Source organism: Erithacus rubecula, assembly GCF_903797595.1.
Source record: "Erithacus rubecula genome assembly, chromosome: 1".
Lineage (NCBI taxonomy): Eukaryota > Metazoa > Chordata > Aves > Passeriformes > Muscicapidae > Erithacus > Erithacus rubecula.
This window is the reverse complement of record NC_136658.1, coordinates 39,298,154-39,311,936: the sequence shown is the minus strand read 5'-3', so window position 1 is coordinate 39,311,936 and position 13,783 is coordinate 39,298,154. Positions and strand designations below refer to the sequence as shown.

Sequence of the window (13,783 nt, the reverse complement as noted above, 5' to 3'; positions counted from 1 at the left end):
CTGTCCAAATAAAAATATAACTCAATGCTCCAGTTATAGCTAAACATTAAGAAGATTGGGGTTTTTTCATATCACTCAGGGAAGTTTTAGAAAGAGCAGAAGCAAACAGTTCTAGCAATGTGAAGAGGCTCTAAACTGAGAGGACAACCAAACAAAACGAGATTTAATCAAGCTGGCTAAGAGAGGGCTCTGACAGAAATGCATGAATGCATGTCTGGGAACAAAACTCCTGATGCTGTGAGCTGAGAAATATTCCACAGTTCTAAATCCATGACAGAAGAGGTTACAAACCTCCAGAGATAGGCCAGTTCTGAGGGGTTAGGATACAGACAAGTCATCAGTAAGAAAATGAATCAGTTTCTGACCCTGAAATAGAAATACAGTTTGGTAGGTCTGGAGGAGTCTCTTTTGTATCTGTTCTTTGTGATAGGATCAATATCTGTATGTTAGTAGGATCAGTAAGACCAAATATATAGCAGGAGGAGACTTGAAAGGACTTTAAATAATTATCTTTCTCTTGGCAATATGGAAGGCATTTTGAAACTTACCCTGAGGAGAGAAAAGAAATTAAAAAACAAAATATGGCAATCTACTACAAAAACATTCTACTAAATGACTCCTATCACTCACTATAGCAGACTTTTATTTTCATTACACACAAGAAGGGTCATCAAATACACCTACTATGTCTCTGGTCATTACGTTCTGTGCAAGGTAGATTAAAAGAAGATACATCATTTTCCAGACATCCTGGTCCTAACAGGGAGTTACCTGAACAGCTGAGTATTATCTGTATTTCTCTACCTTCCCACAAAAGAGAAGATGGAATTCATAAGAGCCAGTATACTGATCCCTCAGTTTGAGATACATGAGAGCTGAATTCAGTCTAGGTTATGACAATGTTGGACCCAAAAGATAAAGTTGCAGAATGTTCTCAACATGTGCCTAGGGGAATTAAAAGTATGTCCTCTGTCTAGTATGGCAGAATATTTTCTCTGGACAAGTCACCCTCTAAATCCTCACAGTTCTTGTACATAGATTTATACAAGTGCTTTTGTTCTGATGGAGACTTTGTCATTTCTTCCCAAAATTTTCTTTAGTGACAATTTTTTTCCCAAATTTACTACCAAATTTTTATTCTTCAATGAATCGGAATGAAATATATAAAGATATGGCAATTATCTGAAAAGTATTGAAGTACATTCTGCTTTTAGACGGGATTCAGTTTTAAAATGTACATTGAACTGTATCAAATTATTATAGGACAGCTTCTAATTAGAAGAACAACTAAAATGGAAAACTTTCGAAATAGAGACAAAACAACAAGTTTAGGGCATGAACAATAGAAAAGAAGATAGAAAAATACCTTCTTCAGGAAGCTGACCTGGAGATGGGGCCAATCTTTTCTCTGCTTTCCTTCTCTCTCCCTCAAACCATCAATGAATAATTTCAGGAAAGTGAAATATAGTCTTAATTCAAATATTATTTCAAAATTAATATAAAATCTATCAGATAATATCAGAGACAAAGGATCTATTTTGTTTTCCAAGCAAACAGAAAATGCTTTGCCTTTGCCTTTTAAAAATACTTTCATGAGGTGCATAATTCCAGCTAAAAATTAGACAGTTTCAATTATTATTGAGACATCAGTAATGCTGCTTCCTGCTGGATTCTAGGATTCTGTCTAATTGCACCCCAGTTATGACAGCATCCCAAGACATCATGAAGCAGTGATAGTAAACTTGGGTATCCTGCACTAAGAAAAAGATTCCAGGCATTTCTCAGGTTACAGACCAAAAGCACTATTATATATAGATCTCTGTTTTTTATTTAACAACTGGATGGAAATCTCTTTTTTTTTTTTTTTTTTTTTTTTTTTTTTTTTCATCTGAGGAATTGTTTGGCTATTGCAGGCCTTTATGTGCCTGTTTTTACTGGAACTTAGTACAGTTTCATAATTTTTTTTTCAATTACTTTTGGATAATACCCATGATAGTAATCTAACTTTGTAACTCCACATGAATTTGTAACTTCCTGTGAAGTTCATCAAAGTCATATTATTTACTACCTATACAAAAAAATTTAATTATAAGTAGAGCATCATTAAAAGAGACTGAAACATTTATTCTGATTCTTATCTTCAAGTAAAACATTACATTTCAGTTACAAAAGGTAAGTTTTTAAATTTTATTTTATTAAATAACAGAGGCATATGAATAACAGTTCCAAAACGATAATGAAAAAAAGATCAAAGAAAAAATGCTGACTTTGAATATTTATTCAATATTTCTGAGCAAACCAGAAGAAATTTCAACAACTTCAAGAAAGAAATACAGCACATTAAAATCTAGAGAAACAATCCAAATTAGCAGTTTGCTGAATAGTGCCATGTTAATTTTAACAATATCCCACAAAGGTACACTAAAGTTCTATCAAGTAGAATTATTTGAATACATCTTAAAAAAATAAACAAGAATTAATAAACCATTGCTTTAAAAATACAAAAGCAACAAATCTAAAGTTCTCCTTTAGTAAGATACTTACATATTACATATTTAAATATCTCTTAACTTCACAAGTGAATGAAGTTTCAGATTACTGATTTTTTAAAAATAAAGCAGCACCACATTGAATCCACCGGTCTTGGTTTCCTCCACAAGGTACATCAATATTTGTCACCACACGGTCTCTCTCCACACTAGTGTAGACTGGTAAAGAAATGCATTCCTCTGGAGAGTATGGCCCATATGCATCCTGTCAACAAACAGGCACTCAGTTATCATATCAAAAATTGCACATCCAAAGTGGCAGGCTGGGGAGTGCTGTGTAGACTTTCTACAGCACTTAATTTCAACCCATGATGTACTTAGTTACTACAAATAGTTCAGGGCTTGATTTAACTGATATATATTAAGCATGTTTTTCATCACACTCAAAATGTCCCTTCCTGTCAACAGGAAAATGTCAGATTTTCAAGAACCAAATAACAAAGCAGTACACTTGTTAGAAAAGAATTTAAAATAAAAATGAGTGTCATTTTAAATCAAATGACAGCAAATGTGAGTTAGTGATGCTCCAATATTAGAAAACAAGTAAAAACAGGAAAAAGGAAACATGCAAACAGTAACTGTTTCAAGCACTTTGCCTTGCATGTGAAGTGTAAAGACATAAATGAAGAATTTTGTTGTTCATTCTGAAAATCAACTTCCCGTGTTTTTTGGGCAACAGTGTTTCTATCCTTGCAGAAGATCTACCTGTGGTGATGTTTCTATAGAAAAATGCAATAATCAGGAACTCAGCTGTTCTCGGAAGGATTGTACTTGCCCTACTTATCCTTTGGTTAACTCTACTGAAGAAGACAAAATGCTGGCCAGACACAGTACAATGCTCCCCAGAGAATTTAAGTTTTGCCAAAGTTGGGAGCCAGAAGCTGGCCAGTTTGCCTTCAAAGATCTGGTTTTCACACATTTTAGAGACAAAATATCTGTTCTAGTGCCTTTCTCAATCCAACTGATGTTTAAAGGAATGGCATTATTGGAGGGTTAAAGCCATTCTGTGGAAGTCTTTTTGAGTCACAAATCCTTATGTCCTTGGCTTAAATACAATTCCAAAAGTTCTGTTTGTGAGAATGCCTCACACACAGTTCCATCCCCTTTAGTGACACCCTTCACAGCATGGGATCTATCAGTCAATTAAAACTGGAAAGGACCTTCACAGTTCAATGAGAATAAGCATAATGTCAGTAGCTCCAAATATTCTGTTTACAGCACTGCAGGATTTTCAAGGGGCTTTCTCAGAGAAATCTTGTAGGCTACTTTAAGTTTGGCTGCAAATTACTTCAAAGCATTACATTATCCATACACTTTTGCTCACTAGATTTCAAAAGACACATTTGGGGAGAAAATAAATTCAAAACCTAAGAATTCTAAGATAATATGTTCAATTTTATGCACTCTTCTCCTAAGGAGAGGTAATGAAATTAAGGGAAATGCATGATACCCTACTCTGCTTTGGTTTCTGAGCACAGTATTTGATTATAGTAAATTTTTACAGGGATTGTAAAACAACTCAAGGGTAGACCAATTAAGAAAAACTCTCCTTAGAGACACTATGTATTTAAAATCTGGGCAGTTGACAAGTTATGGCCTATATTTTATAAGAATTATAATTTTTTTTCCAACACAAAGATGTCAGTTGCTAATCATTTCAAATATAAGTACATTTGTAAAAGTTTAATTCATTGATTATTGAAGTATCTCATTTTTTAATTTTACAGACAAAGCTCTCTGCTGATTTCACATACAACTTTTGGATCCCAGCTTTGGAGTTTAAAATATAATCTTTTTCAGAAAAATACTAAAATATCTGTTTTATTCCAAACACACGATGAATATCTTTCAGAACAAGTAGGAGTAGGAGGACTACTTAGAATTCTCATTTAAAATGTCTTTCCACTTGATGTTACCACGGAAAACCACACATTACCATCCTCCACCATCCACCACTGAGCTAATATATTAGAATGTCTGGCAATTCTATATTTATCCCATGCACCACCTCTCAAGTAAATTAGAAATCTGTTTATTTATCTGAAAAAATGAAACCCTGCAAATACTGAGAAACTGAAAAGTCTTTCACTGGTCAACTTTGTAGGAGGTTTTGTGATGTTTTCATTTTTTTCCCTTTAAAAAAAAAAAAACCAGTATTTTCTTTCCTAATGAAGCTGGGAACAATGGTGCAGATGGTGGCTAACATTTAATTCTGTGCTCAAGGTCTAAGTCTGTCAACCTTTATACTTCTAATGCTGTACTACAATGCTGCCAAGAGATCAGAAACTGTCAGTTTTTGATATCAGGGATTGCTTTTTTAGCATCCCTCTCCATCCCAGTGATGCCCCAAGATTTACATTTTCCATCCCATTAATCAATAAACAAGCCCCTCTATAAAGGTGACAATGGCAAATTCTTCCCCAGAGGATGGAAAATTCTCCATCTATCTGCCAAATATTTGTTGCCCACATTCTCTTGCCCGTCCAAGAAAAACACCCTGATAGGCTCAAGGGCCTCCACATAATATAATGGTTTATTTCCCCTGCAGGAAATAACAATGAGATTTAGAAAATTGGGATACAGGAGTGTGTTAGCAATGGAGCTCCTTGCAGACTTCCTATCACAATATACAAAGGTCATCACAGTGGTCTAGGCTGTCTCTAGAGTCACACCTGGACACATTTATCCCAGCTATCTTCTGATGAGATGGGCTTCCTAAATGCAGGTTGGATTCATTCTGTAATAAGCAGTTTTTTAGTTAAAAGACACATCCTTGAATGCATTCTATGTGACTTTTTGTGTTATTTATCAGCAATTGCTATGACAATTGGAGGGCAGAACAGTAACACTTTTTACTGTTTGGATTACTTTGCTTTCATCTTAAAATCTGCAAGCACTGGCATTTTTTAAAATTAGTTTAAGTAGGAGAAAGGCTTTCTTTGCTTACAGCTCACATCATATTCTCTTTTTTCGCCGCTGCATTTTACTTTAATATTTAAAATGCTAAGAAAATATATTCTAGGAATGAACTCCCAAATGCATGTATAGATTTACTAAATACAGGTTTGAAAATATGCTAATGTTTTTAAAAGACAAAGAAATAAAAGGTATGACTCAAATAAAGCTCTTACCTTCATCTAAGCAATATAAGCTAAAGAATTTTAACAAAATTACAATAAGTTTTTGTTTTAAATAAAGTAACTAAACTGTTTTTCCTAGTAATGACTGAAATTTTTATTTTGAGACGAAAGGAAAACAGGTCAGCAACATCATACTGAAAAGCTACTACACAGAAAAAATCAAATTATGGGTCTTGAAAGTTTAGGGCTTTTAATAATTTAGTACCTGTGGAATCCAGGCCATGTAACAAGGGAGAACAGATGACACACTGGGAGAATCATGCAGATTTTCTGAAAGTCGATTTCCATCGAAACGACAACCTTCCAGTTGTAAGCCACTGATCTGTCATGGAAATATAAAATATTCCACCATAAATAACAGAATTAAAATGTCAATAACGATTACACTCTGCTTTAAAAAATGATAAACGTTTTTATTGTGACCAAATTTTTAAATAACAGGAAATTAATTACTGTTATGTTCTTTGTGAGAATAGGAAACATGATTTAAAAGCAAAATCTGGACCACACTTCACTGTGAACTTCCTCTGATTTGGATTCACATTCTTTGAAATGTCGGAGAAAAATACCTGTAAATGTCATCAATTATGAAACTGCAGTTGCCTGGCATTAGATTAATGGAATTATGATAGCAACAGCCAAGTTCACAATCATTACAATGTCTAGAAGAAGAGAAGAACAATCACTGCAATATGCATGACTTCCTGCTTGAAAATCTGAGCACAGCTTTCAAAGAATGGAATGTGCAACTACACAGCTTCAGCAGAGGCAAACAAAATATATTGAAATAATATGAGAGACAATTTTATTTAACAAACTCAAGATTTCTTAGATATACTGTTGTTTGGCAAAGAATTTAATAAGAATCACAGATATTTTTTTAAGTAACTATGCAATGCTCTTTTTGCAACATGCTTCAACTGTTTTCTTTTAATTAAGTAATTTCAGCATCTGAATTAGATGTTCTATTTTTTCTTCTCTGGAGTCTTCCATAAATTAGTGACATCTATTCTGCATTCCTTAAAAAAAAAATCCTATGTTTGCTTGCTATTTTACCTTCCCCAGTACAAATACTACTAGTTTGCGAAGAAGAAGAAGAAAATTCAATAATAACTTTCATGCAGCCTTTCAAAAGGCTAACTGTCCAGCTGCAGTAGATCTCTGAAAGAAGCTACAATCTGAAAATATCTGTCTGTTATACTGTCATACTAAAGCCCTGAAGTAAACTTATCATACTGAGGTTGAGTTTTACCAAATGCAAGGTTCATAAAACAGTTCTGGAATTAGGAAATACAATGCTGCTGTAAATTGGATGAGTGATCACATAAGCTAAATGGAGAAAAATGTCATTTTCTAATATATTTTCCCTTCCAAGAAATTTTGAAATATCTATCAGATTTCAAAAAGTGGTTAAAGTATGATATTACAATGAAGATCAGTATCATAGAAGATATAATGGATATAATTTCCTTAGGCAATTTTAGTATTTTAAATTTATTTATTTGACATGAAAAGATGGAATTAAACAGTAACACAACAGGGGTTGCTGTCATACTTGAAAAGCAATGCTTTCCTCCCCAGTGTTAGGGGCTTTTCATTAATAATATATTAACTGTAAACTAGATAAGACTACATTTTACATTTTTAATATCTAATTATTCTTCTGATTGTAGACAGGCATTCCACTCTTCAAGAACCTATTTCTTGAAATTCATATTTCCTTTTAATACTGAGCTGGGGACTCTTCCTGACAATGCACAAGATGCAGATGTACATATTCTAATATGAAAAAAAACTGTTATAAAACATGGGATTTTAAAAGACACAGAACAAAGCTGTGCTTCTCCTCAGACAGACAGTGACCAGTAAAGTGACAATGTTCTTTGGAGTAATCTGTGCTTCATACAGATTAGGAATTACAGTGAAACCACTGAAACTGTGGATAACCTGACCCAAAACAACACCAAATGGAAAGTTTGGTGTAGAATTTTTGACCAACTTTCACACAAATTTTAGAAAGATTCATCTCCTATGTTATTCTTCTGTCCTTCTTGCTTTCTTCAGGGAATATTTTTAGGGTACATAGTTAAATAAATAACCTTGGCAAAGTTATTTGCATGAAGATTGGCCTCATGAAGAGGCTTAAAAGTTTGTAGCTAGAGTGTTCAAAGCTCTGGACAACCTGAACAACTCTGAAAGAAATTTCTATAGAATTGGGTCACCTATTGAAAAATCTTTTTACTGTACATTTCATCTTTTGATATTGGCAGTCCCTTTGACATTACAGTTATGTAAAGTAATACCATCTGATCTCCTGGAAAACTTCAACCAATGATAGAAACTCCTTTGAAGATTAAAACCAAATTTTTACTTTCATTCAATAAGAAAATTAATAAAAACTAGCCATGTTTTCATTTCTATAATAAACAGTATACAGAAATTACAAGTATGACAAAAGACATGAATTTCACAGCATCTGTAATATACTCATAGCATCTTTGAAATTTATCAGAGAGTAATGGCAGAAGTTATTTTTTTTTTTTTAAGTTATTTTTACACATTTCAGACTATGTTTCTTTAAAATACCTTTGTAGAAAGTGTGCTGATACCATGGTCCAAAGCATGTCTGTTTCTAAATTTCAAATTCTCTGCAACAGATTTTCCCTTACTAATTAATGCCATCATTTTCCATGACACAATGCAAACAGCAGCAGACTTCAGGAAGTCATATTTTCACTTCATTACCTCTACAGCCCTCCATCATTAATTTATTGATATTTCAGGATGGAGGTATACTGCAAAAAAAAGACCTCTCTGGATGCCTTATAATAATTTATCTGTCAGTTGCTAGGAGTATAGTTTTGATATTAATACTTATATTATGTATTTGAGACTTTCAATAATTATTTTTTACTATGTATATTAAGCTCTACCCAAGTCATACTACTTACTACCCAATAAGTCTCTTGCCATGTTTCTTCTTTTCTTTCACTCTTTTCTACAATAAGGAAAATGGAATGCCAAAAAGAATGACTACCTGCTTGCATACAACAGCACAATCAGTGCACAAAGCAAACAGAAGAGATGTATTTGCATTTCAATGTGTGATTATAGTGCAATAGCCATACATTTTCAGTACCTTTTGTTAAAGCAATCCAGAGTGATATTAAAGAAGGTGTAATTTCACACAGATTGATTCTAAGTGATATGGAAGAAGGAGTAATTTTATACAGATTGATTCTAAATCAAATATTCATCACATCCTACTAGCAGGGATCCACTCCACATTATACATCTAAACCATCACCTGAATTAACACTGCTAATTTAACATCTGATTTGATAATTCATATAAGACTAAGGTGTGTTCTTGGCCTGATTGAGTGCTCTTCTGCCTACTTTGTAGTTTCACGGACAGTTCTAGCACTGCATGCCTCTAGCTTACAGATGATCACAGGGTAAATTATTTGTATTTTTAGGCATAGAAAGATCAACTGTCTATAACTGCTGAAGCTTGATACCATTTCTTAAAATCACAGCAAGACTGACAAAGCATTCTCATCATATAGATCATAAAGAGATCTCCTTTTTCTTATCACAGAAGAAATTCAAAGCCATCAAAATGTTTTAAAATTAAAGGCAAAAAAAAGTCTTGGAAAAGATGTCTTCAAAACCATGCCTGACAGTTTTATTAAGAAAGTTATACAAAGTATGTGTGACTATCAAGTTTAAATTCATTCCTACTTGTGCCAATCCTTGAACAGAGACATTCTATTAGAGTTCTAAATATTTTTCAATTCAGGGACTTTAGAACAACTCACCCAGACTCTGAAACAGAGACCCCCAGCTCTGTGAGTACAGAATCAAGTCTCTCAGTGGAGTTAGTTATATAAAGTGAAATAACACCATTTGCACAAATTAAGACTGATAGAGCTCAGAATAGCCTATACCATGGTCTGGTTCCTGTAGGGGAGTCTGGTAAGCTACAATTTCTGATATAGGAGGGATAAAACAAGGTCCCAGCTATCTCACCACAGTGTGTGTTTAAGGACTTATTTGTTCTGCTGACTGAATTTTTATTTTGAGCTCCCACTCAGAATAGCTTCCCATTCAAAAAGGTTAGCCTGAATTATTGAATCTGCAGATACAACATTTACTTTAACAGTATTAAAATTCACACTACTTAGGTGAACCAACCTTAATGTACATTCCAGAGGATCTTATCAAACAAGACACATTTTAGAGAATGGTTTCTCTGAATCAATGACACTTTTATAGTCCCTGTGGTATATAGCTTTACTAATGAGAAAGTTTCTCCTCAGTTCTCCATGAACATGAGGAAGGACTCATGGTAGGGAAATCTAAATATTCAGCATTGCAAAGGGTTCCAGAGCCTTTCTGTTCATCAATGACTAAAAGGAACAGTAAAAATACTAGTGATTTCTTACTAACAGAGAATCAATGAGTATTTCTCTTACAGAGGAAAAGATAATATTAAAATTAAGTGAAGAAACTTGACAGGATTCTTATGTTTTGCTAAAAATAACCATTGTTAATAACCACTGGAATAGTCCAACTGCTTGGACTATTCCAGGGGCAGAGAATTTCCTCTGAAACAAAATTCTCTGTTGATTTTCCATTCCTCTTAGAACATGACACATTCTTGCAAAGTAATAGATTATATGCATTAACCTTTTTGCCTACACATGATATAGACTGCTAGCAGTGTACTTTAACTAGTATTGCCAAAAATCTACCACATACATTCTCAGACAGTAAAAACATTTTAAACTTCAATTAGAAGTTTAATAAAAAACTGGAGTACTGTTACAAAACTCTTTCCTCTCTTTCTTTATTTGCCAAGCAGATATTCAATCTGGCAAATTAAAAATGTTGTGATATTATATAATTATAAACAAATATTAAATATTTAATATATGAATATACTGAGATAATGTTATTTAGGAGCTGAGGTACTTGACATTGACTTCTGACATTTTTCAAAAATGTTAAGATGGTTTTGAAGAACTTCAAGCTTCTATAGCCTGCAGCTGATAGCTTGCCTACTAGAATGACTGATCTGAGACATGAAACTCAGTTTTGACTTACTGCTATGGCCTTAGAAGCCCTGGCTGAATCTGTAACCTCAGACCATGTGATTTGCAGGCTCTGAGGTTTGTCATATACCAGGTTTATTCCAAGCCCTAGAAGTTCCTTGGTTTATTTATCTCCAAGTTCCACACCACTGTCTTCTCATGTTTCTTATGAAATGAAGCAGGCAACCATTACTCTTACTTGAATATCAAGATTGAAGCACTCACAAAATTACATTCTTTAGTTCCAACAGGAATTAATTCAACAAAGTTCAAAAGACTGCATTATACTTTGGGCAGACTGGATGATTAGTTATCTTTAATGCCCTTACAACACATTAATATTTTAGGAATATTAAATCTTACATATTCTGCATTAGTAATTTTTGACAAGTGTCAGGAGGCAGCCCAGAACCATAATATCTCCCACAGCCTTGTGTCTGTCTGTGTTATCAGACCAAAGAAGGTTCCCTGCCACTTGTTGTCTCTCTCCTAATCCAGCAATCCCTGCTTTAGCTGCACGTGGGCCCACAGTTACTGTTGAGAGCCCTGCACTGGGCACCAGTGTCTCTGAGGATGTGGCTTTAAAGGTGCTCCATGCTGAACACAGAACTTGGAGCTGCACAGGATTATTTTGGGATTAACATACCTGTAGGCAGACACAGCACAGAAAACTTGTTTTGGCAATTCCCTGTAAAATTAAGTATAAAAAAGGGGAACAGAGACCTGTGCTGACCAAAGTGGCAGTTTTACCTGGAATGTTAAGATAAACTATTTTAGGATTCATCTCTACTTTGCTGTCAAAGCAATTAGTGGTGACTTTATGGCTACTGGGTATAGGCTAAACCGATCATGTAAAAATTGTTAGGTTTTTACCATAACAAAAACTAGTCATCTTACAGCTTACTTTGGTTTACTTCCTTAGTAGTGTCAGTGATTAAAGAAATGCTGACACATGGCCTTAGAGATTTACATGTGTATTTCCTCTGGCTCCAAGCCACTCGTCTATCTGGACAAGAGTAAGATTTTAAATCATGAAATTGCAGTTTCAATTTTCCTCTAAGAGGTGATTGAAGAGAATGGAGCAAAAAGCTTCATTTTTAAATTCCAACAGTGAGGAGAAAAAAAGAGAACTGCTTTTCTTTTCTAATTTCTGTGGAATTTTGCACTGCCATTTTAGTAGCTATGTACACCATTAACCAGCCTTTTTATCTCAGGTACACCAATTACTTATAGCTCAGTTTTCCAGGGAGTTTACAGACATATGACTTGGACTATACTGATAAAACATCCTCAAAAAATTTTAGTAAAACATCCTAGTAAAATACCTTAACTTGGAGTTTGCCTTCCTGTATGGGCCCTTTCCACGAAGCTGTAAATTTAAGACTGTCCACTGAGCACCTCATTACTCTGCAATGGAAACACACATACAGTAAATCTTACAGATGTCTAACAACAGGATTTCAAGCACAAAACAAAACCCAATGTATTTTCAATGTGTACCATATCATATTAAGTCTTACTTTGAAGAAAAATACTTCTCTAACTTAAAAAAAACATAAATCAGCATTTAAACAAGTAACAGCTATTTTACTTCAAGGCAAGAAATAAAAATAAGATGACTGATGACAGCAATTGACATAACTTTTTGAATCTGTGTCCTGAAAATGAAATAACCATCCTCACACATAAGGAACAATGGCACATTAGCACAAATAGGCACATCATTTTCCCCTCACCTTGCAGTCTCCTGGCGTAAGGCATTGAGAAATGTGTCTGGATGAAAGAGCTCAGAAAGGTCAAGGGTGTCTGACAACAGTTTCTCTTTCTCAGCTTTTTCTACCCAATTCTAAAAGAAAGAATAAAAACAATAATTAAAGAAAAAAAAAAAAGAAATCCTGAAGTAACTGAAATTATTACTTGTTTTTTTAACATTTTGAGTTAATGTGGGTATGTCAATTATTATGATTAGTAAAAAATGTTTGTGCAAACATATTATAACCTCAAAGCATAATATTAATCTCAATTATTTCAAACTGGTAAAAAGGAAATTAATACTCTTTTAAAATCTAAAGATAACCAGCAGTTTATGTGTAACAACTCATCCATTCTAAATAAACCCATGCTTCATTCTTTGTTCATTGTAGCTTACTTTGTAGAGTGAAAATTTATCATTGTACAGTGAAAATTATAATTTCAATAATTTTAGCATTGTTGAAATTCAATTTCACCTTTAGTTATTGGGGAGTTTATGTTTTCCATCAAAATAGCTGCCATTCTTGTCTTTGCTTTAATAAGTTCAGGAAAATAACTGCATTACTCTTAGGTATGCTTTAAGATCATTTTTTCATATAAATGGAATATTATATGGAAGAAACACTTGATTTTCAATCTGCAGTAATAGCTTTTAAAAGTACTTGCTGACAGGTTTTCAAAATATTTCCTACTAGTAGGCTGATGCTGCCACTTTTATTACATTAGTTTGAGATGTGAATTCACAGAATTTATTATAGGATAAAAACTGGCCCCTGTTATACTTGGCAATAAATGAATCTAATAAAGGTGGGGGAAATAGCTGTCCTCAATTATCCTTACAGAGAATATGCCTCAACCTTCTTCCACTCTTTCTCACCAGCAGTGAGAAGCCTGTTAGGAGCAGCAAGTTTGGAATTTCCCACCACTGCAACACCTTATGTGGCCACAGGAGAAAAGAGACACACATGGCACCCTGCAAATCACACATCCTGAGAAATGCACTCTTAGTTTGATCCTCAAGACATTAACAATCTCAGACAAAGCATCTGCTCTCTTCAGTTATTTAGGTACCTGACTGCTTATCCAACAGTCCAGGCCCAAAATCCTCTTCTGAAACTTCTCCAGTGTATCTCTTTAGTACAATTTATTTACAAGATATAGTTACAGTCCTTACAATGGCACTGTAGTATGAACCTGAAGCCACTGTAAAACCTACCCTACAAATAAGCTCTTCAGAGACAGATTGA

General features: G+C 34.0%; 1 protein-coding gene across 1 annotated transcript in view; it reads right to left on the bottom strand.

The window, feature by feature from the left end:
* Positions 1-2,260: 2,260 nt before the first annotated feature.
* The window catches only part of DYNC2H1 (dynein cytoplasmic 2 heavy chain 1), a 141,875-nt gene continuing 130,352 nt past the window's right edge, over positions 2,261-13,783 (bottom strand). Inside the window, exons 86-89 of the mRNA XM_079331799.1 lie at positions 12,521-12,630; positions 12,110-12,191; positions 5,895-6,011; positions 2,261-2,754 (exon numbers count right to left, since the gene is read on the bottom strand). Of these exons, the coding sequence (XP_079187925.1) occupies positions 2,596-2,754; positions 5,895-6,011; positions 12,110-12,191; positions 12,521-12,630 (468 nt within the window). The 3' untranslated portion in view covers positions 2,261-2,595. The remainder of the gene's footprint in view (positions 2,755-5,894; positions 6,012-12,109; positions 12,192-12,520; positions 12,631-13,783) is intronic.